Below are 27,114 nucleotides of genomic sequence, written 5' to 3'. Positions count from 1 at the left end.
TTTTAAAATCATCAATTTTTTCACCTTATGCCGTCAAATTATTATACAAATATTAAAATTTAAAAATGAAATGGCTTTGATGTGTTCGCAACCAGTAGAACTGCAGCCTAACGCTTAAGCGTCATGAGTAACAAGAATGACAGATAAATAAGTTTCAAACGTTAAACTGGCGATATGTTATGCAGCAACTTATTGTTCGTGGTGCCGTTTAGAACACTGATTCCTGTAAGGAAATCTTTATGTCTTCATCTATTGTGTTGTCTAATTGCACCCTAATATGAACGCGCCTTAACGTCAACTGTCATTCTTGTAACTTGTTTTGCTTAAAGGATATGTCAAAAGTGACAAGAATGACACATAACTGACTTGTAAGCGTTAAGGTGTATTTTTATTGGCGATAGAGCAAGAAGGGACTTATTTACGCTATGTCATTTGGAAGTGGTGCCGTTAAGAGCATATTAATTCCCTTAAAGGGATTTTTTCTGTAAAAAAAAAAACTCTTTATTAGAAAGAAATATTTTGGTTAATTGTTTTGTGTAGATATGAACACGCCTTAACGCTTAAGCTTCGTTCACAGGTTGCCACATTTAATGTTAAATTTATTGTATAAAACTACAGATGACAAATTACGTTTTAAGTTAACGGGATTTTACGGAAAACTCTAGTGCGGCGCAGTCGGTAGGATTAAACCCTCAAGACCCACTTTTCATTTCGGCATGTCGTTTAAATGCTTTTCCTCGTGAATGGACTTGCGAGTGCGCGATTTCAATCAATGGAACAAAGGGATCCGTGTTTACCGTGTCGCGAAGTTTTGACCCAGTTTTCTCTTTTTAATGCATAAGAAATTCCACTCGTTCTACGCATGTACCGCTATAACTGCTGACCACGCCCATTATCCATTACGACGACAAAACTGTTCCCACACTAAAATAATATTATTCCACATATGTATGGAGCCCATAAAGCATATGTTCAAAGGGTCTTTACTTATTTATGTTTCAGCCAGACCGGATATGCGCCCATTAATTATTACCGCGCGATTATAATAATGCACATACGGCACTACGGGGGATTTTTATCGCGCTACACGGTTTTGGCGTGCATGAAAAATGACAGTCAATAAAAAAGTCTATGAAATGTGCCATAACCTCAAACGCGTACGTGCGCACCTTAACGCCTATAAGTTATACTAGTCATTCTTTGTGGTTGTCAAATTTTTTGAGGTTATTTTAGGGGGCTTTGTGATGATTAAGAAGGTTTAATTGACAATTGGTAAATAGGAATATTCTTGTGATACTATATGCATAATTAAACTCCTATAAGGGCAATTTTAAAGATAATTTAGGACCCTAACCTTAAATTCGACTATTTTTAACACCGACGACCTCATTAGGGTCTCAAAACAGTCTCAATTCACCGTCACGTAGAACCATTAATTATTGTATTGAATATTGCTAATGGCTTCCTCAGCCCCGCACTATCCGATTAAGTTAAACAAACCCTAAGCGTAATTAATGCCAAACACTCGAATTAGCCCTTTTTCCGACCTAATTTGTAGCCTTTTCAGTGTAAAAAAATGCCCGACATATATTATTTCTTAGCACAAGCGTCAATAAAAATACTCCTTAACATTTAGTATCTGTCATTCTTGTCACTTGTCACGTTAATATAGTGTTATACCTTGGACAAATCAGGCAACAATTTTTTTTTCTTTAGAAATAATTATATTTAAGTTCAATTGTGTAGATATGAATGCTTGTACATTTAATTTTCTAGATTCAATAGAAACGCCCCTTAACGTGAGTCAATATTTAGGTATGTATGAAATGTGTGTATAAATGTAGCAGTTTAGAGTAGGCCAACATAAACGCGCCCTAATATTCTGTATTGACAAGTTAAGGTTAAGGCTCACTTATACTGGTGACCGTGAAAATCCTACTTATAATAGTATAATTTGTAAATAATATACAAAAACAAAATTAATTAATTAACATAAACGCGCCTTAATATTTTATATTGACAAGTGACAAGAATGACAACGGGTTTTTAAGCGTTAAGGCGGGCCTATACTGGCGACCACCCAATGTGACTCAAAATTGTATAATTTATAAATAATTAACAATAATTAATAAGCGTGCCCTAATATTCTATATTGATAAGTGACAAGAATGACAGGCAGGTTTTTAAGCGTTAAGACGGGCCTATACTGGTGACCGCTAAAATGCGACATACAATTGTATAATTAGTAAATACTTAGCAAAAATAAAATTAATTAATCAGTAATTAATTGCCATAAATGCGCCTTTATTCAGTCGCCAGTATAAGACCCCTTTAACACTTAAAAACCTGCTGTCATTCTTGTCACTTGTCAATTAAAAAATATTTTATATTGACAAGTGAGTAGAATGACAGCGGATTTAAGCGTTAAGACGCGCCTCTACTGGCGACCGCCAAAATGCGACCTTTAATTGTATAATTTATAAATACTTAAGAAAAATAATTTATAATTAATTAACACATTCTGTATTAACCAGTGATAAGAATGACAGCAAGTTTTTAGACGTTAAGGCAATCCTCTACTGGCGACCGCCAAAATGCGAACTTTAATTTTATAATTTTTAAATAGTTGAGAAAACTAATTCATAATTAATTAGCATAAACGCGCCTTAATATTCTGTATTAACAAGTGATAAGAATGACAGCAAATTTTTAGACGTTAAGGCAATCCTTTACTGGCGACCACCAAATGCGACATACAATTGTATAATTAGTAAATTTTTAGCATATTTAGCATAAAATTAATTAATCAGTAATTAATTGCCATAAATGCGCCTTTATTCAGTCGCCAGTATAGGCGCGCCCTAACGCTTAAAAACCTGCTGTCATTCTTGTCACTTTTCAATATAAAAAATATTTTATATTGACAAGTGAGTAGAATGACAGCAGATTCAAGCGTTAAGGCGCGCCTCTACTGGCGATCGTTTACTTTCCTTTTAAGAAAGCATCTTCCTTATTAACTATTTACTTTACTTCCAAATTGAATTTCTTCAATAAAAATACATTTAATTAATAATTAGTTAATTACCATAAACGCGCCTTAATATTCTGTATCGACAAGTGACAAGAATGACAGCAAATTTTTAAGCATTAAGGCGCGCCTCTACTAGCGACCACCCAATGTGACCCAAAATTTTGTAATTAAAAAATAATAAACATTAATTAGTTATTTAACATAGGCGTGCCTTAATATTCTATATTAATAAGTGACAAGAATGACAGCAAGTTTTTAAGCGTTAAGGCGCGCCTGTACTGGCGACCCACAATTCCATAATAAATGTATTTTGCGGAGAATTCGAATGGATTTTCCCTATTAACTATTTACTTTTCTTCTAAAGTGCACTTCTTCAATAGAAACACATTTAATTAATAATTAGTTAATTACGATAAACGCGCCTTAATATTCCGTACTGACAAGTGACAAGAATGAGAGCAGGTTTTTAAGCGTTAAGGTGCGCCTATACTGGCGACTGCCAAAATGCGACCCTCAATTGAAAATAATTACTTAATTAACATAAACGCACTTTAACATTTCTATTGACAAGTGACAAACATTTCAGAAGGTCTTTAAGCGTTAAGGCGCACCTATACCGGCGACCGCCAAAATGCGACCTTTAACTGTATAATTTATAAATACTTGACAAAAATAATTCATAATTAATTAACATAAACGCGCCCTAATATTCTGTATTAAGAAGTGATAAGAATGACAGCAAGTTTTTAAGCGTTAAGGCATCCCTCTACTGGCGACCAACAAATGCAATATACAATAATTGTATAATTAGTAAATATTTAGCAAAAATAAAATTAATTAATTAACATAAACGCGCCTTAATATTTTATATTGAGAAGTGACAAGAATGACAGCAGGTTTTTAAGCGCTAAGGCGCGCCTATACTGGCTTTCGATTTTAAGGGGCGTGTATATGTGTGTGTGCTTGAAGCGAGTATAAACCTTTAATAATCAAAGGCATTTTTTAATTAATTTGAGGCGCTGTAGTAAACGTAGTAGTGAATCATTAAAACAACAAAAACAAAACAAAGTGCCTGGAATTAAATATATATGCCGCGACAAGTGCGTACATCCGGCGTTTATTGCATCGAGATTCATCTGTTTCAGATTATGATTATTTATTTGTCACGTAAATTTAACTTCCTTTGTTCCGTATAGTCGACGCGTCAATCTGAATACAAATCAAGATCTCGATGAACCGGAAGTGGCCGCTTAACTTCCGCATAATCAGCCACTAGTGGACTATTAAAAAAAAAAAAAAAATACAACCCCACCCTTTTTTTGGACCAAAATTACTACTGTACTCACCCTTTCCGCGCCACTCCCGCCATCATGATCATCTCTCTACACCTGAGGGGTTAATTCACTCCTAAAACACAAACTCTTCTCCCTATGGATAAACAAATAAACAGTCAGTCACAACTGGATGATAATAAAAAGGGAAACACACGAAAGTCGTCGTCCCGCCAAAGAAACGACGTCGCGACGCGCAGATAATCCTGGAACCGGAAGAGGACGACGACGTCGGAGATGTTCGCTCTCGAGACCTGGAGGACGCGATAAAACTGTGATGAGGTGCCCTGCCGGGGTGTGTTTAGTGTCAGTTTGTTGTTCTTTCTTCCTCCTGCTGCTGCTGCTGCTGCGAGTCGTCGTTTTACGGCGACGCGGTGCGTCTGCTGCTACACCGACGCCTTTCGAATCGCAGGACCGACCATATAGAGAGTCTGACGGAGCTCGAGAGGAGTTTTTTACTCTAATTAACGCCTTTTTAAATTCGTTAAGTGGAATAACTATCTCTTTCAAACATGCCCAAATTATTTGGCGTAAATAAGTTGCTTCATAACATATCGCCAATAAAAACGCACCTTAACGTTTAATAGTGTGGCATTTTTGTCACTAGTGACGTCAAGGCCTTAGGGCCCGTGTATATTGGCGATCTTACCCCGCGAACACACTAGAGCCATTTCATGTTTAAATTGCTGTTAAATATTAATTTGAGGAGATTTTTAAAAATGCGCAGATTAAATTCTTAGGAATTCAGTATAAACGCGCCTTAATGTCAATTGGACAAAACAAGTGACAAGAATGACAGTTGACTTTTAGGCGTGTTCATATCTGGGTGCAATTAGAATTTTTTAATTTTATTCTAATTAAATATCTACACATTAATTTCGCCTTTTAAGATCTTAACTAATACTCGCACTGCGGATTATTTACGATAGAAAATTAGATTTCCATGTGCGAGGATTTCTTAACAGCTAAAAACTCTTTTAAAGAAATTATAATGCTCTTAACGGCACCTCCCCCAAATTATATGGCATATGGTCGCTCCAAAACATATCGCCAATAGAAACACACCTTAACGTTTAAGTGTCATTCTTATCAGTCGTGCGTCAAGTTGCGTCTGTATTTTTTAGCGTTAAGGTGCGTTCATTTTAACGACTTTTTTTGATTGACAACAATTGCACCCCCCAAGCAGTTTATATTGCAAGGCAGGATCGCTAAAGCAATTTTCGATTTAGAAATTTACGACCCATACCTAGAATCAGAAATTTGCTCCACATGAAGGAAAAACTAATTTAGGGGCCAAAACCATGGTGTTGCTTCTGGGCACATCGTCAATAAAAACACACCTTAACGTGACGTGTAGGCGTTAGGCCGCGTTTCTATTGGCGGCCTTATGCTGCGAACACACCAAATTATAGCCGTATTTCTTCGTATATTAATCTGAGGACATAAGGGAAATGTTTTTTTGGAAATGAGCAGCTGGGCATGAACGCGCCTTAATATCCAGCAAACAAAACAAGTGACAAGAATGACAGTTGACTTTTACAGGAAATTGGATTTCCGTGGTGTCGTAATAAGGATTGATTTCGTCACAAGAAAATTAATATGCTCTTAATGGCACCATGCCCAAATTATATATAGCGGAAATATGTCGCCTTGGCTCCAATAAAAACACATCTTAACGTGTAAAAGTCAGTTATCTGTCATTCTTGTCACTCGTGACATCTATGCATTAAGCTGCGTCTATATTGGCGAACAGATTATTTTTTTTTAAATGCAAATAAAAAGAATGACAACTGATTTTTTATCATTAAGGTGCGTTTATATTGACGACTGTTTCTATTTCAAAACAATTGCGTTTAAGTAATTTATATTGCTACAAAAACTTTCGATTTGGAATCATAATTTTGTCTTATATACAGAAGAACTCCTTGAAGAGAATTGATATACTCTTAATTAATATGGCGGAAATATGTTGCTTGTTGGCACATCGTCAATAAAAACACACCATCACGTTTATGTCAGTTATCTGTCATTCTTGTCACTCGTTACGTCTAGGCGTTAGGCCGCGTTTCTATTGGCGACTTTATGCTGCGAACACACCAAAGCCTGTTTGACCAAAATGTTTAATAATTATCAGCTCAGCATATACGCGCTTTAATGTGCGACGAAAAAAAACAAGTGCGAAGAATGACAGCTGACTTTTAACCGTTAAGGCGCGTTCATATTTATAATTGATTAGGGTTCGAATAACTCCAACCCTAGCGTTAAAATAAAAAACTTTTGAACCAAATCGTCAAAAACTCCTTTTCAGTTAACTTTTCCCTACTAAAATCAATTTTAAGCTAATCCAGGTATTAATAAATCTGTTCCACCCTGTAATTGCGCATATAGTAGGTCGCAATAATCAATCTTCAACCGCTTTTACGGATGCATTTATTTACTTTATTTAATTCCCATCGTTTCACATTATTTGTTAGTTTAATAGAGCGAGACGCACATACGCGTATTCCATGGCCGTGGTACGTCACAGGCGTTAATTCGTCAAAAAATCTACAGGGGGTAAAAAGGGACAATTTTTCTTTTTTGATCTGGAAAGCTGCATTTTGAGAAAGCAATAGTTGATAGAGCGTGGCATGTGTCATTCACTTCTTAGGTCCATCAAATTACCTTTGACATTATACTTGTTTGCAGCTAATTTTCTTTAAGTAAGCCACTAGTTGAATCAGTTTTAACCAACCCACACCCTACCCTCAAAAAACCCTTTTTAACGCCCCTTGAGGGGCAAGTACTAGTAATACCACAGTCAATACATTTCACCTTATTATTTTAAAAATATTTACTTAGACTTTGGTAATACTAACGCCCCAAGATAATTCTTTGACCACCATGTATCCGTGAAACTACCTACCGGATGACTGACTCGCTTTTTCCGTCAAATTTAATTAAAATAATTCGATTGATTATCTGCGATAAGTCGCCCACTTCGCTTCGTCCGATCACTTATAAATCTCTTGTTAATCATCTGTATAACGCTGTTCATTATTATCATCATTAAGTCAAACATGACAGTTTATGAATTATTGTGTCTCCTGACACTGTTCGGGAGCTATAGTAAGTACATCTGCTGATCAATCTCTACATGAATTCTTAAGTGATTTACTGCTTTAGCCGATGGATTTCCTAGTAGGTACTCGGAGCGACTGCGCTTGTGGCAACAAGAGTTGCGCATCATAGGCGGCAACCCCGCCGATATAAGGGACTACCCTTATCAAGTGTTGCTGATAATCGGGGGTAAACCGAGCTGCGGGGGTTCCATTATTCGAGAGGATTTTGTTTTGACCGCGGCCCATTGTATTTACGAGTGAGTCGAGGGAAGAAAAGTACATTGTTATGGTCGTAAAATTATTCTACCAAAGCTTAGTTATGGAAAAAGTTTGCTAAAAATGACTATAATGTCCAAAAGTTCTTTTTTTTTTTTTGATTAGAGCCAACTAAAGACTAATCGCACCAATCGTTTATTTTTTGGCCAGTGTCACCCCGGACCAAATTCAAATAAGGGCGGGAACGTCCGATCGAACAACCGGTGGTCAACTGGTCAACGTCCAAAGCATCAAGTACCCAGAGGACAGTTTTAACATTGACACTTTCGATTACGACGTTGCCATCTTGCAACTCGATTCCCCATTAATATTTAACGAGGAGGTGGCAGCGGTTGCGCTTCCAGACCCGGACTACGACGTTATCCAGGGCGAATACGCTGTTGCAACCGGTTGGGGACAAACCGATCCCGACGATGAAACTTTACCAAACATTTTACAGGTGATTTTTTACAGATTAATCATGTACTCGGTAATTTATGATTTAAGTAGTCGGTTGAGTTGCCAGAGATACCCACGGAAGTTTGCACCAACTACTACGGATCGCTGATTTCCTCCAGGATGTTCTGTGCGGGATACGAGGAGGGCGGCAAGGATACTTGCTTGGTGAGTTACATAAATGAAAAAAAAATGTTCTTAGGATATTTTTAGGGCGATTCCGGAGGGCCTTTGGTGGTCAATCGGCTGCTGATAGGCATCACGTCTTGGGGCGGTGACAGGTGCGCTCAATCGGGCTATCCAGGAGTCTTCACTAAAGTCGCCTATTTTCGGGACTACATAGACGATGTGCTCACTCAAGGCCACAGCAAGAACATAAAACATCAAAAAAACCTGTTAACCAATAAAGTCTTTTAAAATATTTACCACTTTTGGTCTTATTTAGTGCATCGTGGGTTGCCTAGCGGCGGAATCGATGTGCCTGATCATGACATCTATCACTTGTCACGTCAAAGTTATCTGTCAGTTGTCATACTGTTTGGCGTCAAAACAACATAGTTATTGTGTCCTTTTAATTATTATTAATTGATTAATTCCCTTTGATGGATATAATTTCGACCTTTTTACCGGGGGATCCGCGTCTGATCGAGCAAATCGTTTACGAGCTAAAATCCCAGGGGATATTCGATCAGTTTCGGCGCGAGTGTATCGCCGACGTAGATACGAAACCGGCCTACCAGAACCTGAGCCAGAGAGTGGAGACTAGCGTGATGAATTTCCTTAATAAACAGGCCTTCACCGAGGAACTGAATAAGAATCAACTTAGGGAGCAGTTAAGAAAGAATATTACTGAGTAAGTATAGCGTTTCCCTCTTATTAATTTCTACTGAACAACCGTTTTAGGTCAGGTTTCTTAGAATCCGGAGTGGAACGCATAGTGGACCAAGTAGTAAACCCAAAAATCAACTCAGTTTTTCTTCCAAAAGTCGAAGATGTGGTATACAAATTCCTGGGCATTGAACGGCGCACCTCAGAACCCCCTAAAGAAGAACCAACGAAGGAACAACCAGACCTATTACCAAAAGATTTGGAAGTGGTTTCTCCCGAGTCTGTCCAGGATAATCTGGCTTTGGAACCGGTCAAAGAAGACACCAATGACAGCTCCATTAATAGCACCAACACGGTAAAAACTGAAGATGAAAGCCCTCCCTTTGAACCTTTAGATGAAACTGGCGAGGAGGTGAAGGTCGGTAAAGTGGAGGTGGTGCAGGAAGCTTCTACGGAGAGTAATGGAAATGTGACCCCCAGTGATAATGATGATAATAAAATGGAAATTTGTGAAACTTCATCGGACAGTAATGATAAGGACACCAAAGTGGATGTCAAAGAGGATGTTCAAAAGGAAAGTCATGGGGAGGTAAAAGTCGATAAGGAGCAAGTGAAAAGTGATAAGGAGGAAGTGAAAAGGGGTGATAAGAGGAGCGAGAGCAGAAGCTCTAGTGATAAACATAAGTCGTCAAGGAGTGAGAGGAAAGACGGTAAGTCTCTTTTAACTTCTTTTATTAATGGTTTACTTTAAATTAAACACCAATTAATTAAAACTGCTTTATATGACCATCATCACCATTATTAATATAATTTATATGATTCAAAGGTTTTGTATATTTGTTTTTTCTAAATTCTCACCTCATCCCTGTAGAGGGCGAGACCCTGTACATAACAAACATTTTTGCACAAAGGGTATTCTTTGACAATGATATGTCATCCCGTCTGAATATGGACACTGGTGTACCCCAGGGTTCTGTTCTTGGACCAATATTGTTCCTGCTATATGTCAATGATATCTCTCAACTTCCAATTAGGGGCAAATTTACTATCTTTGCGGATGATACAACATTACTTTGGCATGACACTGACACCAAGAGATTAAGGAATATTGTTGATGAAGATTTAATTCTTGTAAAGTCATGGTGTGAATCTAATAGATTAACTTTTAATATTTCTAAAACTAATATTTTAACTTTTAAATGTAACCTTGGAACTGTCACTTTGCAAAATGAAACAATAAGTCCTTCTGAAACATGCAAATTTTTGGGCCTGACGATTGATAAGCAATTAAAATTTGAAAATCATATCTCCTCTTTATTAGGGAAGTTATCATCCAACTGTTATGCTATTAGAGTAATAACACATTCTCTGGGACGTGATGTGGCCAAAATTGCCTACCATGCTCTTATAGAGTCTTATCTGAGATACGGTATTGTGTTTTGGGGTGTGTGCTCTCAGTATTTGTTCAGTTCTCTATTTATTTTGCAAAAAAGAGCCATACGCTATATGTGTGCAGCTCCCTTTCGTAGCCCCTGTAGGCCATTGTTTTTAAAACACTCTGTCCTGACATTGCCATGCCTTTTTATTTTAGAGACTGTTTGTCTTATCCACAAAAAATATCGCCATCAACTTGGCCCCCCCTCCTCGGGTTACAATCTCCGAACAACCTTCTCTTTACCTCTACCTATCCCAAAAAGTGAGCAGATTAAGTCCTCTTTTGTATATGGGGGCAGAAGGCTTTTTAACCACCTACCCCTTTATATAAGGCTAATAAATTGTGAAAAACGTTTTAGGAAAAATATAAAGAAACTCTTGCTTGCTAAAGCATTTTATTCTGTAGACGAGTTTTTAAATACAATCTTTTGACAGTGAAGAATTTTGCGCAGCGTAATGTGAATTCTTACTACCCTTTCTTTGGGTGTGTTCTATATTCTATGTATGTAAGAATTGTTAAAATTTTTATATTTTTGTAAAAGATTATGTTGTCAACTAATTTTAAGATTTTATATAATGCTTTGTTAACAACAGATGATGTTATGTAACAATAAAGCTATTTTTGACTTTGACTTTGACTTTGCTATAATTACATCCAAAAAGGTAGAACAAAACTAATACATTGTTGCAATATTCACCTTTAAATCATTCAAACTACACAAAATCATATACTAATTTCATTTAATGTTGTTTGAAGTTTAAATGTGTCTGGTATTGAGAACAAAACAATGTAATCATTTTCAGGAAGTAGAAGTCACTCCAGGGACCACGGCAGCAAATCCAGCTCCAGGCACAGCTCCTCTAAAGACAAAGATAAAAAATACGGCACCTCTGATAAGGATAAACATAGTAAAGATCATCATCATCATAGGAGATCCTCGAAAGACAAAAGTGTCCGATCGGAGAAGAGTGAGAAGAAGCATAAGGACGAAGTTGATAAAGAGGAGAAAAAGAGTCGAGAGGACAAATCTAAAGATAAATCGAGTGGGAGGCACAAGTCCGGCAGCAGGGACAAAGAGAGAGAAAGAAGCGGCACCAAGCATAAGTCCTCCAGTTCGAAAGACAGAGACAAGGATAAGTCCGGAAGCACTAAAAGTAAAGATAAAGAGAGATCCAAGGAGGAAAAGAAAAAGGCGAGTGGTAGCGAAAAGAAAAAGATCCCGGACGACCATTACGCCTTAAAAGATAAAAAAACCGAACGTAGATCGAGCGATCGAGACTCTAACGACGGGTCCAGCAGTAAAAACTCCCGAAACAGTAGCGTAGGCGAGGGGACCGGCGGTGCAGCCGTAAACCTCAAATCGAACACGGAAGAAGTGTTTAATAGTAGCCCCAGTACGGAATCGGGAAACACGGACACCGCGGCCCCGTTTAAACTGATCAAACCGAAGTTCGCGTCCAACATTTACGAAGCGATGCGCCTAATGAAGATCCGGAAACGGTTGGCGAAGTTGGAGAGGCAGAACCAGTTGGCGCTGGCCCAAGTGGACATTGACCCGAAGTCTCTCGAGGGGGCGGGAACTGTAGACGAGCTGAAGATCGAGCTGGAGCAAACCGACGAGGTGGAAGAGACCCTTAGAGGACAGGACTTGAGCATGGACGACTTTGAAGCGCTAGAAGCGAAACTGGCCGAAGAGATGGCCAAGTTTAATGCGAACATGTACGGAGAGGACGAGGAGGAGGACGAGGAGGAGTTTGTGAAGGTAAGTTGATATAGAGGTAAAATGGTGTCAGATTTAATTATGGTTGGAGTGAGTTTCCACAATAACAGCTCTACAAACTACTGTTTTTGAGTGGGTGTTGCTTTAAGGAACACCCTGTATGACCCTGTACATTAATTTTGTAAATGTATGTTTTCTTATAGGCACCAAAATGGTGCACAATATTCGACGTTGCCTTGTTATTATAATAATATAATTTTTTTGTTTATTATTATTATTATTATTAAAGGAGAGTTGTCACGTGACCGCGGAAACTTCAATGGAACTACCGGAACTGGTGGTCAATATTTCCTCGTGTGACGAGCAAAGTGTCACCGAAAAACGCCAACAAGAGAATCCGAGTTCCTCCAAGTTGGACATTAACGAGAACGACAGCAAGGAAATCAAACTGGCAAGTGACCAAAAGGAGAACTTGACCTCACTGAATGAAAACTTCCGGGGATTCACCCCGGACAGTGTCACGGACCCCCAACTGGCCCCCCTCCAAAAAATAATCGACAAAATGCAACAAGACTTGCGCAAGACAAACTCGCGCGCGAACATCGTGAAAGTCCTCAAAGAGGAACTGAGCCAAGAGGCACCCGAGTGTAACCCGAAAGCCATGCTGAAACTAAAACTGATCTTCAACGAACTCACTATGTCCAATCCGGCGGAGAATCTCGTGCAACGTAACGGGAAAAAATTGTTCCTCAAAGTGGAAAAGGTGAAGATCGAGATTCCTCCGAAAGTGTTGCTCTGCTTGGAGGACATGGGGTTCGGTGAGGACCGGTACAACCTCTTCAAAACGCCCAACGGATTGGTATCTAAAGGAAAACGGGTTATTAACGCTAAAAAGCGTCCTCGATCTGTTTTAGCCTCAGCAGAGGAGGAGGAGGAGGAGTTGTGCTATTTTGAAGGGAGTGAGGTGAACGAGAGGACCTTGAAGGTGTTGAGAGGGATGATGGGGAAACTGGAGCGGGATATCGAGCGGCTCAAGTTGCATATGCAGAATAACATTCCCACGCCTAAGAAGGTCAGTATTTTTGAATATGATTGATATGCAAAATTTGATTAAATAGAAATTATGTTCAGGTCAATGGTTTTTTTTGTGATTTTGGATAAACCGTTAATGATATCAAAAATCTAATTGCACCATTGAATTTGTAAGGAAAAAATAGTTGAAAAAGAGTACCATGTCGACGGGTTTATTTTCATTTTTAAGAAATTTGTAATTTTTTGGGAAAACCACCAGTGGTACCAAAAATCTGATTTCGGCACTATATTTGCGAGGAAAAATTAGTTGAAAAAGAGTACCATGTCGATGAAATTATGTTTATTTTTAAAAAAGTTGTGATTTTTGGGTAAACCATCAGTGGTACCAAAAACCTGATTTCACCATTGAATTCGCGAGGAAACAGTTGAAAAAGAGTACCATGTCGATGGGTTTATTTTAATTTTTAAGAAAGTTGTGATTTTTAGGTGAATCGTCAGTGGTACCAAAAATCTGATTTCACCATTGAATTCGCGAGGAAAAATTAGTTGAAAAAGAGTACCATGTGGATGGGTTTATTTTAATTTTTAAGAAAGTTACCATTTTTGGGTGAATTGTCAGTGGTACCAAAAATCTGATTTCGCCACTGAATTGGCGAGGAAAAATTAGTTGAAAAAGAGTACAATGTCGATGAAATTATTTTTATTTTTAAAAAAGTTGTGATTTTTGGGTGAATCGACAGTGGTACCAAAAATCTGATTTCACCACTGAATTCGTGAGGAAAAATTAGTTGAAAAAGAGTACCATGTCGATAGGTTTATTTTCATTTTTAAGAAAGTTATGATTTTTGAGTGAATTGTCAGTGGTACCAAAAATCTGATTTCACCATTAAATTTATTAGAAAAAACTATCTGAAAAAGAGTACCATATCGATAAATTTATTTAAATTTTTAAGAAAGTTATGATTTTATTGGTTAAACCCTCAGTGCTACCAAAAATCAGCCTGCACCATTTAATTAGTAAGGAAAAATAAACTGAAAAAGGGCACCATATCGTTAAACTTCATTTTTAAAAAACTTAATATCAGCGGTACCAAAAATGTATTTGCACCTTCAATTTTCATTTCACGTTTATCAGAGGCCAGGCCGTAAGCGTAAATTCCAGGATACCGACGGCGATGGATCGACCAGCAGCACCCCGGGTAAATCACCGATTTACAAAAATCTATCAATTTTCCTTTTTTTTTTTTTTAATAATTTTCCAGATTCCAAAAAGCGACTCATCAGCGAAAATCAAACCAAAACCGGTAAGATTTCGAAGCAAAAAAAAAACGATTTTATTCGCGGACGACACGTATTTCATTGCAGGTGTGGTGAGCAAACGGTACTCTAGCGACGAGCTGTACAAACCACGTCCGGTGCTGAGTACCGTCAACCGTAGACGGAGCGCACGTAACAACAATCCACAATGAATGACGTCGTTAATATTGTCTTGAGACGTTAGACACGTCACTTGTCAATTAATTTTGACAGGTGAAGCAATTTTTTGTTGTTATTTAGTAATTAATTAAGTTAATCAGAAAATATTCATCAACAAAAAAAAATAGTTATTTTGTATATTTTTAAGGATAAATGTTTAGTTTTTAGTGGTTCATTAATAAAACCCTGGATGGTTCTTATTATGTGTTTTAATGGCGGGAAAATGGGAGTTTTTCAAAGAGCCATTGGGGATATGCGAAGATTAACGGTACCATTGTGTTTGTTGGACAATGTTAGCTGAAAAAGATTACCATCTTGATGGGTTGATTTGAGGAAAATCGCGATTTTTGAGTAAACCATCAGTGGTACCAAAAATCTGATATGACCATTAGATTTGCGAGGAAAAAAAAGCTGAAAAAGAGTACCATGTCGATGGGTTTATTTTAATTTTTAAGAAAGTTGTGATTTTTGGGTGAACCGTCGGTGGTACCAAAAATCTGATTGCACTATTAAATTTGCGAGGAAAAATGAGCTGAAAAAGAGTACCATGTCGACGAGTTTATTTTCATTTTTAAGAAATTTGTGATTTTTGGGAAAACCACCAGTGGTAGCAAAAATCGGATTTCACCATTAAATTTGCGAGGAAAAATTATTTAAAAAAAGAGTACCATGTCGATAGGTTTATTTAAATTTATGACAAAATTGCAATTTTTGAGTAAACCGTCAGTAGTGCCAAAAATCTGATTTCACCATTGAATTCGCGAGGAAAAATTAGTTGAAAAAGAGTACCATGTCGATGGATTTATTTTAATTTTTAAGAAAGTCGTGATTTTTGGGTGAACCGTCAGTGGTACCAAAAATCTGATTGCACCATTGAATTAGTGAGCAAAAACTAGTTGAAAAAGAGTACCATGTCGACTGGTTTATTTTGATTTTTAAGAAAGTTGCGATTTTTGGGAGAACCACCAGTGGTACCAAAAATCTGATTTTACCACTGAATTCGCGAGGAAAAATTAGTTGAAAAAGAGTACCATGTCGACGAGTTTATTTTCATTTTTAAGAAATTTGTGATTTTTGGGAAAACCACCAGTGGTAGCAAAAATCGGATTTCACCATTAAATTTGCGAGGAAAAATTATTTAAAAAAAGAGTACCATGTCGATAGGTTTATTTAAATTTATGACAAAATTGCAATTTTTGAGTAAACCGTCAGTGGTACCAAAAATCTGATTTCACCATTGAATTCGCGAGGAAAAATTAGTTGAAAAAGAGTACCATGTCGATGGGTTTATTTTAATTTTTAAAAAAGTTGTGATTTTTGGGTGAACCGTCAGTGGTACCAAAAATCTTATTGCACCATTGTAATAGCGAGGAAAAACGAGCTGAAAAAGAGTACCATGTCGACTGGTTTATTTTAATTTTTAAAAAAGTTGCAATTTTTGGGTAAACCGCCAGTAGTACCAAAAATCTGATTTAACCATTAAATTTGTGAGCAAAAATCTTAAAATTATTTTGTGAAACCATCAGCAGTACCAAACCCAGCACACTTACAAGGAAGAAAAACAACGATTCGGTACAAATACTTGTTATATTTCTTACACTTGACATAAGTAATAATTATTGTAGAGAAATATTCGAAAAATCATTTACCTAACGTACATTACGATTACCGAGATTATTCACAAAGAAACTGTAAAATATCACACAGTGTGTCTCAAGTGGGAACGAAACCTTTAATAATACAGCAAATTACTCCTGGGGGGCATTCTATACTGGACCGGACGATAACTGAAATTAATTTTTAAAAAATATACAATTGGCACCATCGCATCATAAAATTTCTCATATATAATATATTTTCATCCAATCAACGAGATTAATTTACAAAATTTCAATTTATGTCCCACTTTACCTCATAAAAAAGATAATTATTAATTAATATTAGTGGCTACACATATATATATATCTCCTACTGTCTTAAGTAATTAAATTATAAGTCTTTTAATTTGAGTATTAATATTATGGGCGGATTTTTGCCTAACAACATCACAAAGACCCGACCATAAATGAGCAGCACATATGAAAACATACAAACAGATGATTTTTTACATTCAACCTCTTAAGAGTAACTAAATTATCACCTAAACATTAAAAAATATACTCCTAGTGATTTAAGCGAGCCAAAGGCTCACAAGGCAGTGTCTGCCCCACCCCTTCCTCTCCCAAAAAACAAACATAAGCCCAACAACACAGATTACAATGGCAGGACGTCATATTTACAAATGATCCCCACGTTTCAACTGGCCCACCTCGACTTTTGCAGCTCTATTTGACCCTCGAGGGTCTTCGCCAAATATATCACCAACAATTGAGAGAGAGCTACCCCCAATGCCACTCCTGCTATCGTGTACAGATGGCGCTCCATCATCGAGCATACTATATCGATACAACCTGTAGTCCACACCCTTTTGCTGGCCTCGGCAAGCTGTGAAAAGTTTATCCCTGCATACAAGAACAATAAAACATATTTACTGACTTACAGTCACTTTTTGCACCCCATATCCGCACATTATGTTCACCAGTTGCGAGCTGTAATCGGTGGCATTTATGCAGCAAGAAAAGGGCACTCCACAGTGCTCTACACTCGGGGAACTACAATTGAAGTACTCGTTTTTGGCCCAGTCCATGTATCCTTCAGTGCTGCTCAAGCCGCAACATTGAAACTGGAAGTTCACAAACCATCATTGGCAAATATATATATTTTTTTAATTTCTGCTACCTTTTGCTGAGCAAAATCAATAAAATTCTGCAAATCCGGGTCGTCCCTGTAAGTATGTATAATTTTATCGGTGAAGTGCTCCTCTAAAAGTGACTGCATTGACTGCGGAAACACAAAACCCAAGATAGCTACCCCCATCTCGATCAGGAAGAAGATAAGTAAACAGAGTGAATACTTAAAAAAAAAAAAACAAATTACACTCTGCTACAACCCTTAAAAAAAAACACTTACAAACTTCAATAGACAAGTGTTCTCCCTCAGTGCCCCCACACATCCTGCAAAACTAACGATAAAAACCACTCCACCCATAATCACCATGACTAAGGAGATGTTTAAAATGACATCATAGAAGTTTTCCAGTTTGACCCCTGTGAGCTGCCATTTGTCTACAAAAGCGTAGAGCCCTATGCCAATTAGGAGTCCTCCGAACAGCTGAATAAAAAAGTAAAACATATTCCTATGGGTCCTCGATGAATGCACCAGACTGACTTACCCAAAACACGAAATTAAGTAAAAATATGAGATACTTGACACAGGGACTAACATATGTGAAATTGCTGGAGGGCTGACGCCTGTAGTCCCGTCTGTGGTGATGTGGAGACATTTTAATTGGCCGCTAAGAGTACAAAGGAAGTCCTGTAAAGGTTAATCACCTGTCATAAATGTTGTCTTTTTTGCTGCTCGTTTTTTTTTTTTTTAATTGTACGCGTCACATTTGTTATGAAATAATCGGTGGATATGGAAGCGATATTAGTTCCAACTGGGGCGGAAATATTTAATAACCCGACCGTATAAACGTTTTATTTTCATTCATTTCCACCCCCCAAAATATCGAATGATAACATAAACAAGGAGGTTGACAAGTGTGAGTGACGTCTGTCAATATTATGACGTATAGTCGATAATGAAGCAACGTTGCCAAGTCACTGTGTTAATTTTCCTTATTCTTAAAGTTAATACATGATTTTAAGTAGTCAATGTGAGCAAATAAATAATTTTGTGTATAAATTGTATTAAAATTTAACTAATTATGCAGCGGGAAGGCGGTGTGTCATCTGTCAGCGTGACGTTTAGTCTGACCATGTTGTCAATTAAATTTTTTTTTTCTTTATTTAGTATGATTAATTTAAGTTAGTAATAGTTATTATCGTAAGTATCATATCAACAAATAATATGAAATAAACTGGAATTGTATTAAGTATGCCTTAATAAATAATGCAGCGGCAACGTTGTAAATAGTTAATGTGTCATTTGTCATCGTGAAGTCTCACAATGTTGCCAAATCGTTTTTGCTCTCTGTCTATTCTTATTATTTATATTGAGTGTTATATTCAAGTTATTAATATTTATTGCCATAAAAGCGTCATATCAATGAACAAAGTGACTCAATACTGTGTGTAAGTGACCAACAAAATACGCCTTAATAAATAATGCAGCGGCAACGTTGTAAACTTCAATTGAGTCAATCGTCCCCATAATCGTGGCAAAGTTGCCAAGTCGATAGTTGTTTTTTCGTTAATTTTAATATTTATTTAGGATGTTACATTGTTAAGTGATTTTTATTTATTGTTGCAAAAATGTCTTGTTAAGAAATAAAGTTACTTATTTATAAATTATATTGGAATATAATTGAATACGCCGTAATAAATAATGCAGCGGCAACGTTGTAGAATAATACGTCAGCTGTCACGTTTGACAGGGCGCATGCGTCGCATTTGGCCGATATCGGAAAATTGAAAAAATACCGAGTTTTTTCCTAATGTTCCTCTCATTTAAATTGTCAATGTTTTTTTTTAATTAGTTTAAGTAAAAGTCTATAATTGCTATCTTCTTAAGTAAAATCTACTGAGCGTTTTACTCAGTTAAGTTAAAATTGCCGCTCATAAGCGACACATCAACTGGTAAGGCACCACAGGTAAGTATTGATTCTATATTTAAGAAAAAAACACAAAGAATTCACTAAATACGAGTTTGTTATAATTAATCCGTCGTTAATTATATTAAATTTTAGGTCCCTATGAATATGAACTCATAAACTCCTTCTAAACCAAAAAAATTGTGAGTCCCGAGACAATGGAACCTACCACAACATTTGTAGAAGATTGGCTCTGCTATGAGCATATTTTAGGCGAAGGGGCTTATGGAGAGTATGTCTCTCTATAAAAGCCTTTTTAACGGTCTAACCTCATTTTTTTTAGAGTTCGCCTGCTGGTACACAAAAGAACTGATGAAAAAATTGCCTGTAAGATCATCGATCATGCCAAGTACAAAGATGCAAAAACCAATATAGAAAGAGAAGTGATGATACACAGTATGCTAAGCCATGAAAATATTATTAAGTATTATGGTCGGAGGCAGGAGCCGAAAAAAGAATATGTGTTTTTAGAGTATGCTGCTGGTGGCGAGTTATTTCAAATGATTGGTATGTGAATTGAGGGACTGTAAATGATTTTTGCTAATCATGTTTTGTTTGGTTTTAGAGCCTGATATTGGTATGCCCTCCCCGACTGCTCAGTTGTTCATGAAACACATATTGAATGGGGTGGATTACTTGCACAAAAAGGGCATTGCCCATAGGGATATTAAGCCTGAAAATTTACTGATTAATGCCGAAGGGGTATTAAAGATTAGTGATTTTGGGTTGGCCACCATTTTTAGATTAAAAGGGAAAGAAAGGAAGTTGGACAAAAGGTGCTTGTGCCATATAAGGTACTTTCATTTTTTTTTTTGAAATATGGGTTTCAGGTGTGGTACCAAGCCTTATTTAGCTCCCGAGGTTTTAAAGAAGCCTTACTTTGCTAAACCAGCAGATATATGGAGTTGCGGCATAGTTTTTGTAGCAATGCTTACCGGTGGTAAGGGATTTTTGAGAAATAAGTTTAATGAGTTTTTAAGTGAGGAGTGGTTTTAGAGCTGCCCTGGGCAGAAACCACAGATAGCAACGAGGAGTTTCGTAAATGGCGGGAGGATGATTACTTATCAGAGAGTCCTTGGTCTAAACTGGGTAATACAGCCCTAAGCTTCGCCAGGCAGATATTACATGAAATTCCAGAAAAAAGACTCACTCTGGAGCAAATTGTTAAGCATCCCTGGATGCGGTTTAATTTCGGGGAAGGTAAGTAAACCCTGTTGTATTGCAGCAGTGTTTTTTTTTTTTTGGTGTATTCAGGTCAATGTTTGCACTTTGGTATTGTAGCTCCATGGTCGTTTCGATATCCATAAAGCTAAATTACCAAAGCATAACTGTTGGCATGATCGGCGAGGTTGTAGCGGTTATTGAAACCTGGCTTAATCTGTTTTAAATCTCTCAGGCATATGCTGTATGCTTTTAGAGTCATTTTTTTAATAAAACTGAAATAGTCTTTAAGATGGCTTAAATAAGGAGAGCTGAAATGTCAGCATTTCTTCAAACTACATTAATTATTTCTTCCAGGCGTTTGAGACAATTTTTCTTAGTTGATTCTGGGTTTTCTTAGTTTCCTCTGTCTTCCAGGCAGTTGTTGCCATACTACACTGAATATTGAAATTATAATATGAAACAGCCTGGACTATTTCAATGGCATTTCAAGCAACTAATCCCCATTGAAATAAAAGTATTGTAAAATTCAAACTGAAGCTGAAAAGAATATGTTTTTCCTAATAAAATGAAGATAATAATTCAAGTTAAATAAACGATTGACTACTTCCAGGCAGTTGAAGGGATGTGGTGAGGGAGAAATTGAAAGAGAGTTAAAGAAAATGGCCCTAAAAACTACCTGGATGGAATAAAAAAATAATTCAAGGGAATTTAAACAGTTTTGTTTAATTGCCTCATAATTTGAGTCATAACTTAATTTCTAATGTTCGAATCCTCTTGATTTTTTCTTAAAAAGTTTCTTTGGAATCTTCTTAAACATTCAATGAAAAAATTATTAAAATCCTTGCACCAGAACTTTTTTAATATTAGTTTTTGGAACTGGGATGTCAGGGATCACAGGGGTAAATGCATGCATTATGTGGTAACTTGAGTCATAACTTCACTTCTGTTGCTCAGATTTATTTGATTTTTGCTTTAAAAGTTTCTTTAGAGTGTTTTGAACGTTTTATTGAAAAAATCAAGAAAATCCATGCACCAGAAGCTTTTTAATCCATTTTTTTGGAAATCATGTCTGGAATGTCCAAGGTGCTAGTGAGGAAGCCTCGGGTAACTTGGGTCATAACTTCACTTCTGATGCTCAGATTTATTTGATTTTTGCTTTAAAAGTTTCTTTAGAGTGTTTTTAACGTTTTATTGAAAAAATCAAGAAAATGCATGCACCAGAAGCTTTTTAATCAATTTTTTTGGAAATCATGTCTGAAATTTCAAAGGTGCTAGTAAGAAAACCTCGGGTAACTTGGGTCATAACTCCACCTCTGGTGCTCAGATTTATTTGATTTTTGCTTTAAAAGTTTCTTTAGAGTGTTTTTAACGTTTTACTGAAAAAATCAAGAAAATCTATGCACCAGAAGCTTTTTAATCCATTTTTTTGGAAATCATGTCTGGAATGTCCAAGGTGCTAGTGAGGAAGCCTCGGGTAACTTGGGTCATAACTTCACTTCTGATGCTCAGATTTATTTGATTTTTGCTTTAAAAGTTTCTTTAGAGTGTTTTTAACGTTTTATTGAAAAAATCAAGAAAATGCATGCACCAGAAGCTTTTTAATCAATTTTTTTGGAAATCATGTCTGAAATTTCAAAGGTGCTAGTAAGAAAACCTCGGGTAACTTGGGTCATAACTCCACCTCTGGTGCTCAGATTTATTTGATTTTTGCTTTAAAAGTTTCTTTAGAGTGTTTTTAACGTTTTACTGAAAAAATCAAGAAAATCTATGCACCAGAAGCTTTTTAATCCATTTTTTTGGAAATCATGTCTGAAATCTCCAAGGTGCTAGTGAGGCAGCCTCGGGTAACTTGGGTCATAACTTCACTTCTGGTGCTCAGATTTATTTGATTTTTGCTTTAAAAGTTTCTTTAGAGTGTTTTTAACGTTTTATTAAAAAAATCAAGAAAATCCATGCACCAGAAGCTTTTTAATCCATTTTTTTGGAAATCATGTCTGAAATCTCCAAGGTGCTAGTGAGGAAACCTCGGGTAACTTGGGTCATAACTCCACCTCTGGTGCTCAGATTTATTTGATTTTTGCTTTAAAAGTTCCTTTAGAGTGTTTTTAACGTTTTATTAAAAAAATCAAGAAAATCCATGCACCAGAAGCTTTTTAATCCATTTTTTTGGAAATCATGTCTGGAATGTCCAAGGTGCTAGTGAGGCAGCCTCGGGTAACTTGGGTCATAACTTCACTTCTGGTGCTCAGATTTATTTGATTTTTGCTTTAAAAGTTTCTTTAGAGTGTTTTTAACGTTTTATTGAAAAAATCAAGAAAATCCATGCACCAGAAGCTTTTTAATCCATTTTTTTGGAAATCATGTCTGAAATTTCCAAGGTGCAAGTGAGGGAGCCTCAGGTAACTTGGGTCATAACTTCACTTCTGGTGCTCAGATTTATTTGATTTTTGCTTTAAAAGTTTCTTTAGAGTGTTTTTAACGTTTTATTGAAAAAATCAAGAAAATCCATGCACCAGAAGCTTTTTAATCCATTTTTTTGGAAATCATGTCTGAAATCTCCAAGGTGCTAGTGAGGAAACCTCGGGTAACTTGGGTCATAACTCCACCTCTGGTGCTCAGATTTATTTGATTTTTGCTTTAAAAGTTTCTTTAGAGTGTTTTTAACGTTTTATTAAAAAAATCAAGAAAATCCATGCACCAGAAGCTTTTTAATCCATTTTTTTGGAAATCATGTCTGGAATGTCCAAGGTGCTAGTGAGGCAGCCTCGGGTAACTTGGGTCATAACTTCACTTCTGGTGCTCAGATTTATTTGATTTTTGCTTTAAAAGTTTCTTTAGAGTGTTTTTAACGTTTTACTGAAAAAATCAAGAAAATCTATGCACCAGAAGCTTTTTAATCCATTTTTTTGGAAATCATGTCTGAAATCTCCAAGGTGCTAGTGAGGCAGCCTCGGGTAACTTGGGTCATAACTTCACTTCTGGTGCTCAGATTTATTTGATTTTTGCTTTAAAAGTTTCTTTAGAGTGTTTTTAACGTTTTATTAAAAAAATCAAGAAAATCCATGCACCAGAAGCTTTTTAATCCATTTTTTTGGAAATCATGTCTGAAATCTCCAAGGTGCTAGTGAGGAAACCTCGGGTAACTTGGGTCATAACTCCACCTCTGGTGCTCAGATTTATTTGATTTTTGCTTTAAAAGTTTCTTTAGAGTGTTTTTAACGTTTTATTAAAAAAATCAAGAAAATCCATGCACCAGAAGCTTTTTAATCCATTTTTTTGGAAATCATGTCTGGAATGTCCAAGGTGCTAGTGAGGCAGCCTCGGGTAACTTGGGTCATAACTTCACTTCTGGTGCTCAGATTTATTTGATTTTTGCTTTAAAAGTTTCTTTAGAGTGTTTTTAACGTTTTATTGAAAAAATCAAGAAAATCCATGCACCAGAAGCTTTTTAATCCATTTTTTTGGAAATCATGTCTGAAATTTCCAAGGTGCAAGTGAGGGAGCCTCAGGTAACTTGGGTCATAACTTCACTTCTGGTGCTCAGATTTATTTGATTTTTGCTTTAAAAGTTTCTTTAGAGTGTTTTTAACGTTTTATTGAAAAAATCAAGAAAATCCATGCACCAGAAGCTTTTTAATCCATTTTTTTGGAAATCATGTCTGAAATTTCCAAGGTGCTAGTGAGGAAGCCTTGGGTAACTTGGGTCATAACTTCACTTCTGGTGCTCAGATTTATTTGATTTTTGCTTTAAAAGTTTCTTTAGAGTGTTTTTAACGTTTTATTAAAAAAATCAAGAAAATCCATGCACCAGAAGCTTTTTAATCCATTTTTTTGGAAATCATGTCTGGAATGTCCAAGGTGCTAGTGAGGCAGCCTCGGGTAACTTGGGTCATAACTTCACTTCTGGTGCTCAGATTTATTTGATTTTTGCTTTAAAAGTTTCTTTAGAGTGTTTTTAACGTTTTATTGAAAAAATCAAGAAAATCCATGCACCAGAAGCTTTTTAATCCATTTTTTTGGAAATCATGTCTGAAATTTCCAAGGTGCTAGTGAGGGAGCCTCAGGTAACTTGGGTCATAACTTCACTTCTGGTGCTCAGATTTATTTGATTTTTGCTTTAAAAGTTTCTTTAGAGTGTTTTTAACGTTTTATTGAAAAAATCAAGAAAATCCATGCACCAGAAGCTTTTTAATCCATTTTTTTGGAAATCATGTCTGAAATTTCCAAGGTGCTAGTGAGGAAGCCTTGGGTAACTTGGGTCATAACTTCACTTCTGGTGCTCAGATTTATTTGATTTTTGCTTTAAAAGTTTCTTTAGAGTGTTTTTAACGTTTTATTGAAAAAATCAAGAAAATCCATGCACCAGAAGCTTTTTAATCCATTTTTTTGGAAATCATGTCTGGAATGTCCAAGGTGCTAGTGAGGCAGCCTCGGGTAACTTGGGTCATAACTTCACTTCTGGTGCTCAGATTTATTTGATTTTTGCTTTAAAAGTTTCTTTAGAGTGTTTTTAACGTTTTATTGAAAAAATCAAGAAAATCCATGCACCAGAAGCTTTTTAATCCATTTTTTTGGAAATCATGTCTGAAATTTCCAAGGTGCTAGTGAGGGAGCCTCAGGTAACTTGGGTCATAACTTCACTTCTGGTGCTCAGATTTATTTGATTTTTGCTTTAAAAGTTTCTTTAGAGTGTTTTTAACGTTTTATTGAAAAAATCAAGAAAATCCATGCACCAGAAGCTTTTTAATCCATTTTTTTGGAAATCATGTCTGAAATTTCCAAGGTGCTAGTGAGGGAGCCTCAGGTAACTTGGGTCATAACTTCACTTCTGGTGCTCAGATTTATTTGATTTTTGCTTTAAAAGTTTCTTTAGAGTGTTTTTAACGTTTTATTGAAAAAATCAAGAAAATCCATGCACCAGAAGCTTTTTAATCCGTTTTTTTGGAAATCATGTCTCGAATCTCCAAGGTGCTAGTGAGGGAGCCTCAGGTAACTTGGGTCATAACTTCACTTCTGGTGCTCAGATTTATTTGATTTTTGCTTTAAAAGTTTCTTTAGGGTATTTTTAACGTTTTGTTGAAAAAATCAAGAAAATTCATGCACCAGAAGTTTTTTAATCTATTTTTTTGGAAATCAGATTTTAACTGCCCGGAATAAATGCGACATTACTTTTGGGCAGTTAAAAAATCAGGAGGTGAAGTAATTTCCTAGAAATGACTGGCAAACACGGGAAATAAGTTTAACTTCTTGAAAGCATTAAGGGGTGCTCTCTTATTGTCTGGAAATTAACGGAAATATCCTTGAGTGCCTGGAACAAATGAAATGAACAAAGAACAAGTGCCAGGACGTTTAGGAAGTATTAGCTTTAACGGAAAACAGAAGGAATTCCAAGCATTTGCCTGGAATTTAAAAAAATAAGCTTAAATGCCTGTAAGAAGCGAACAATTAGACCTCAACTGCTTGAAAAAAAAACAGAAATCCACATTCATTAAATAGACTTACTAACTTAGCACCAAAGCAGCTTTACATCAGGCTTGCTCATAGTTTAATATTTTACTCAGCATTAATGATATTGATATATTTATTGGCACTCTAAGTATAATATTTAACAACATCCTTATTTATAACCATTTAAAACCCTCTTTCTATGTTAACTCCTCATTTATTTTCTTTTCCCTATAGCACAATCTGGAGTTCTGAGCTTAAGATTTCGGTTGTTTTTACATATATTGCTTTAAAAAGTCAATAATCCGCACTTATAACCGTTTAATTACGTTGCAGAAGATCCTGTAGACCCCATAGACGACGCGCAACCAACCAACCCGGCAAAACGTTGGAACTCCACAGTGGAATCCGAAACGAAACTAACCAGAGACACCCCGACGGTAACCTTGTCACAACCGGCGATGTTCCTCGGTCGTACCCCCTGTATGGACCAACTGGTGAACGACCTCGTGAAAACGACCAGACAAGACCAGGTGTGCTTCTCGCAACCGGTGCGTAACGACGACGTCATCCTGCAGTTCACCCAGAGTCGCGTCACCAGGGAAAACTTCGACCATCTGGTCAAGAGGATGACCCGCTTTTATATGGATTGTAAATTGGAAAAAGCGTTGGAACGACTCAGGTCGTTGCTGGACGGTATGCATTACAATTGGACCCTGGACGCTGCCGGCACGGTGACGATATCGACGGTCGACAGGCAAAAGAACCAGCTGGCGTTCAAGGTGAACTTGATGGAAATGGACGGCAGGATTTTGACGGACTTCCGGTTGTCCAAGGGGTGCGGTTTGGAGTTTAAGAAGCATTTTATTAAGATTAAAAGTGGGATTTTGAAGAGCGCTTAGGGGCCTCACGTTTGTTTTGATTAAGTGTGTTTTTTATGCCGTATTATTGTTAATAAAAGTTGATGTTAAACTGTAATAAAACGATTTAAATGGTTTAAACTTTGGTATTTCTTCAAAGTTCACTCAACTAGTCAACACTCCTACAAGAATAACAAACAACAGTAGCACCTTGATTGACTTTATTATATCAAATGATAAAAATTTATTGGTTCAGGTTCATCACACACCAAAAATTAGTGATCACT

General features: G+C 36.6%; 5 protein-coding genes across 7 annotated transcripts in view; 3 read left to right on the top strand and 2 right to left on the bottom strand.

The window, feature by feature from the left end:
• Window positions 1-4,682, bottom strand: part of LOC126746183 (plasma membrane ascorbate-dependent reductase CYBRD1) — a 28,884-nt gene extending 24,202 nt beyond the window's left edge. Inside the window, exon 1 of one of the 2 annotated variants that reach the window (XM_050454331.1) lies at window positions 4,378-4,682. The gene's annotated coding sequence lies outside the window, so the exon portion shown is untranslated. The remainder of the gene's footprint in view (window positions 1-4,377) is intronic. The other variant, XM_050454332.1, reaches the window with a different exon arrangement.
• Window positions 4,683-7,394: 2,712 nt separating this feature from the next.
• LOC126746186 (trypsin 3A1-like) lies at window positions 7,395-8,595 on the top strand. Its single transcript, XM_050454337.1, has 5 exons — window positions 7,395-7,470; window positions 7,528-7,720; window positions 7,890-8,178; window positions 8,229-8,342; window positions 8,388-8,595. Exons 1-5 carry the CDS (start codon window positions 7,422-7,424, stop codon window positions 8,589-8,591), a joined length of 849 nt encoding a protein of 282 aa, XP_050310294.1. The 5' UTR covers window positions 7,395-7,421; the 3' UTR covers window positions 8,592-8,595.
• Window positions 8,596-8,711: 116 nt separating this feature from the next.
• LOC126746174 (biorientation of chromosomes in cell division protein 1-like 1) lies at window positions 8,712-14,865 on the top strand. The gene is made up of 7 exons (XM_050454322.1): window positions 8,712-9,027; window positions 9,078-9,712; window positions 11,241-12,199; window positions 12,447-13,229; window positions 14,325-14,388; window positions 14,452-14,493; window positions 14,555-14,865. Exons 1-7 carry the CDS (start codon window positions 8,777-8,779, stop codon window positions 14,656-14,658), a joined length of 2,838 nt encoding a protein of 945 aa, XP_050310279.1. The 5' UTR covers window positions 8,712-8,776; the 3' UTR covers window positions 14,659-14,865.
• A 1,368-nt stretch (window positions 14,866-16,233) lies between these two features.
• LOC126746185 (tetraspanin-33-like) lies at window positions 16,234-18,312 on the bottom strand. 2 transcript variants are annotated; one of them, XM_050454335.1, is made up of 6 exons: window positions 17,937-18,312; window positions 17,675-17,875; window positions 17,444-17,617; window positions 17,205-17,387; window positions 16,974-17,149; window positions 16,234-16,452 (listed from the first exon to the last, which is right to left on the bottom strand). In XM_050454335.1, exons 1-6 carry the CDS (start codon window positions 18,045-18,047, stop codon window positions 16,398-16,400), a joined length of 900 nt encoding a protein of 299 aa, XP_050310292.1. In that variant the 5' UTR covers window positions 18,048-18,312; the 3' UTR covers window positions 16,234-16,397. The 2 variants fall into 2 exon arrangements, with proteins under 2 accessions (XP_050310292.1, XP_050310293.1); XM_050454336.1 differs by having other exon boundaries at window positions 16,234-17,149; window positions 17,937-18,311.
• Window positions 18,313-19,148: 836 nt separating this feature from the next.
• LOC126746178 (serine/threonine-protein kinase grp) lies at window positions 19,149-26,968 on the top strand. The gene is made up of 7 exons (XM_050454326.1): window positions 19,149-19,358; window positions 19,455-19,590; window positions 19,642-19,865; window positions 19,924-20,134; window positions 20,189-20,298; window positions 20,355-20,558; window positions 26,304-26,968. The coding sequence occupies exons 2-7, from the start codon at window positions 19,517-19,519 to the stop codon at window positions 26,867-26,869; spliced, it is 1,389 nt and encodes a 462-aa protein (XP_050310283.1). The 5' UTR covers window positions 19,149-19,358; window positions 19,455-19,516; the 3' UTR covers window positions 26,870-26,968.
• The last annotated feature ends 146 nt before the right edge of the window (window positions 26,969-27,114 follow it).

This window comes from Anthonomus grandis, chromosome 17, assembly GCF_022605725.1.
Source record: "Anthonomus grandis grandis chromosome 17, icAntGran1.3, whole genome shotgun sequence".
Taxonomy (NCBI): domain Eukaryota; kingdom Metazoa; phylum Arthropoda; class Insecta; order Coleoptera; family Curculionidae; genus Anthonomus; species Anthonomus grandis.
Note: the sequence above shows the minus strand (reverse complement) of the source record. Positions and strands in the feature narration are given on the sequence as shown.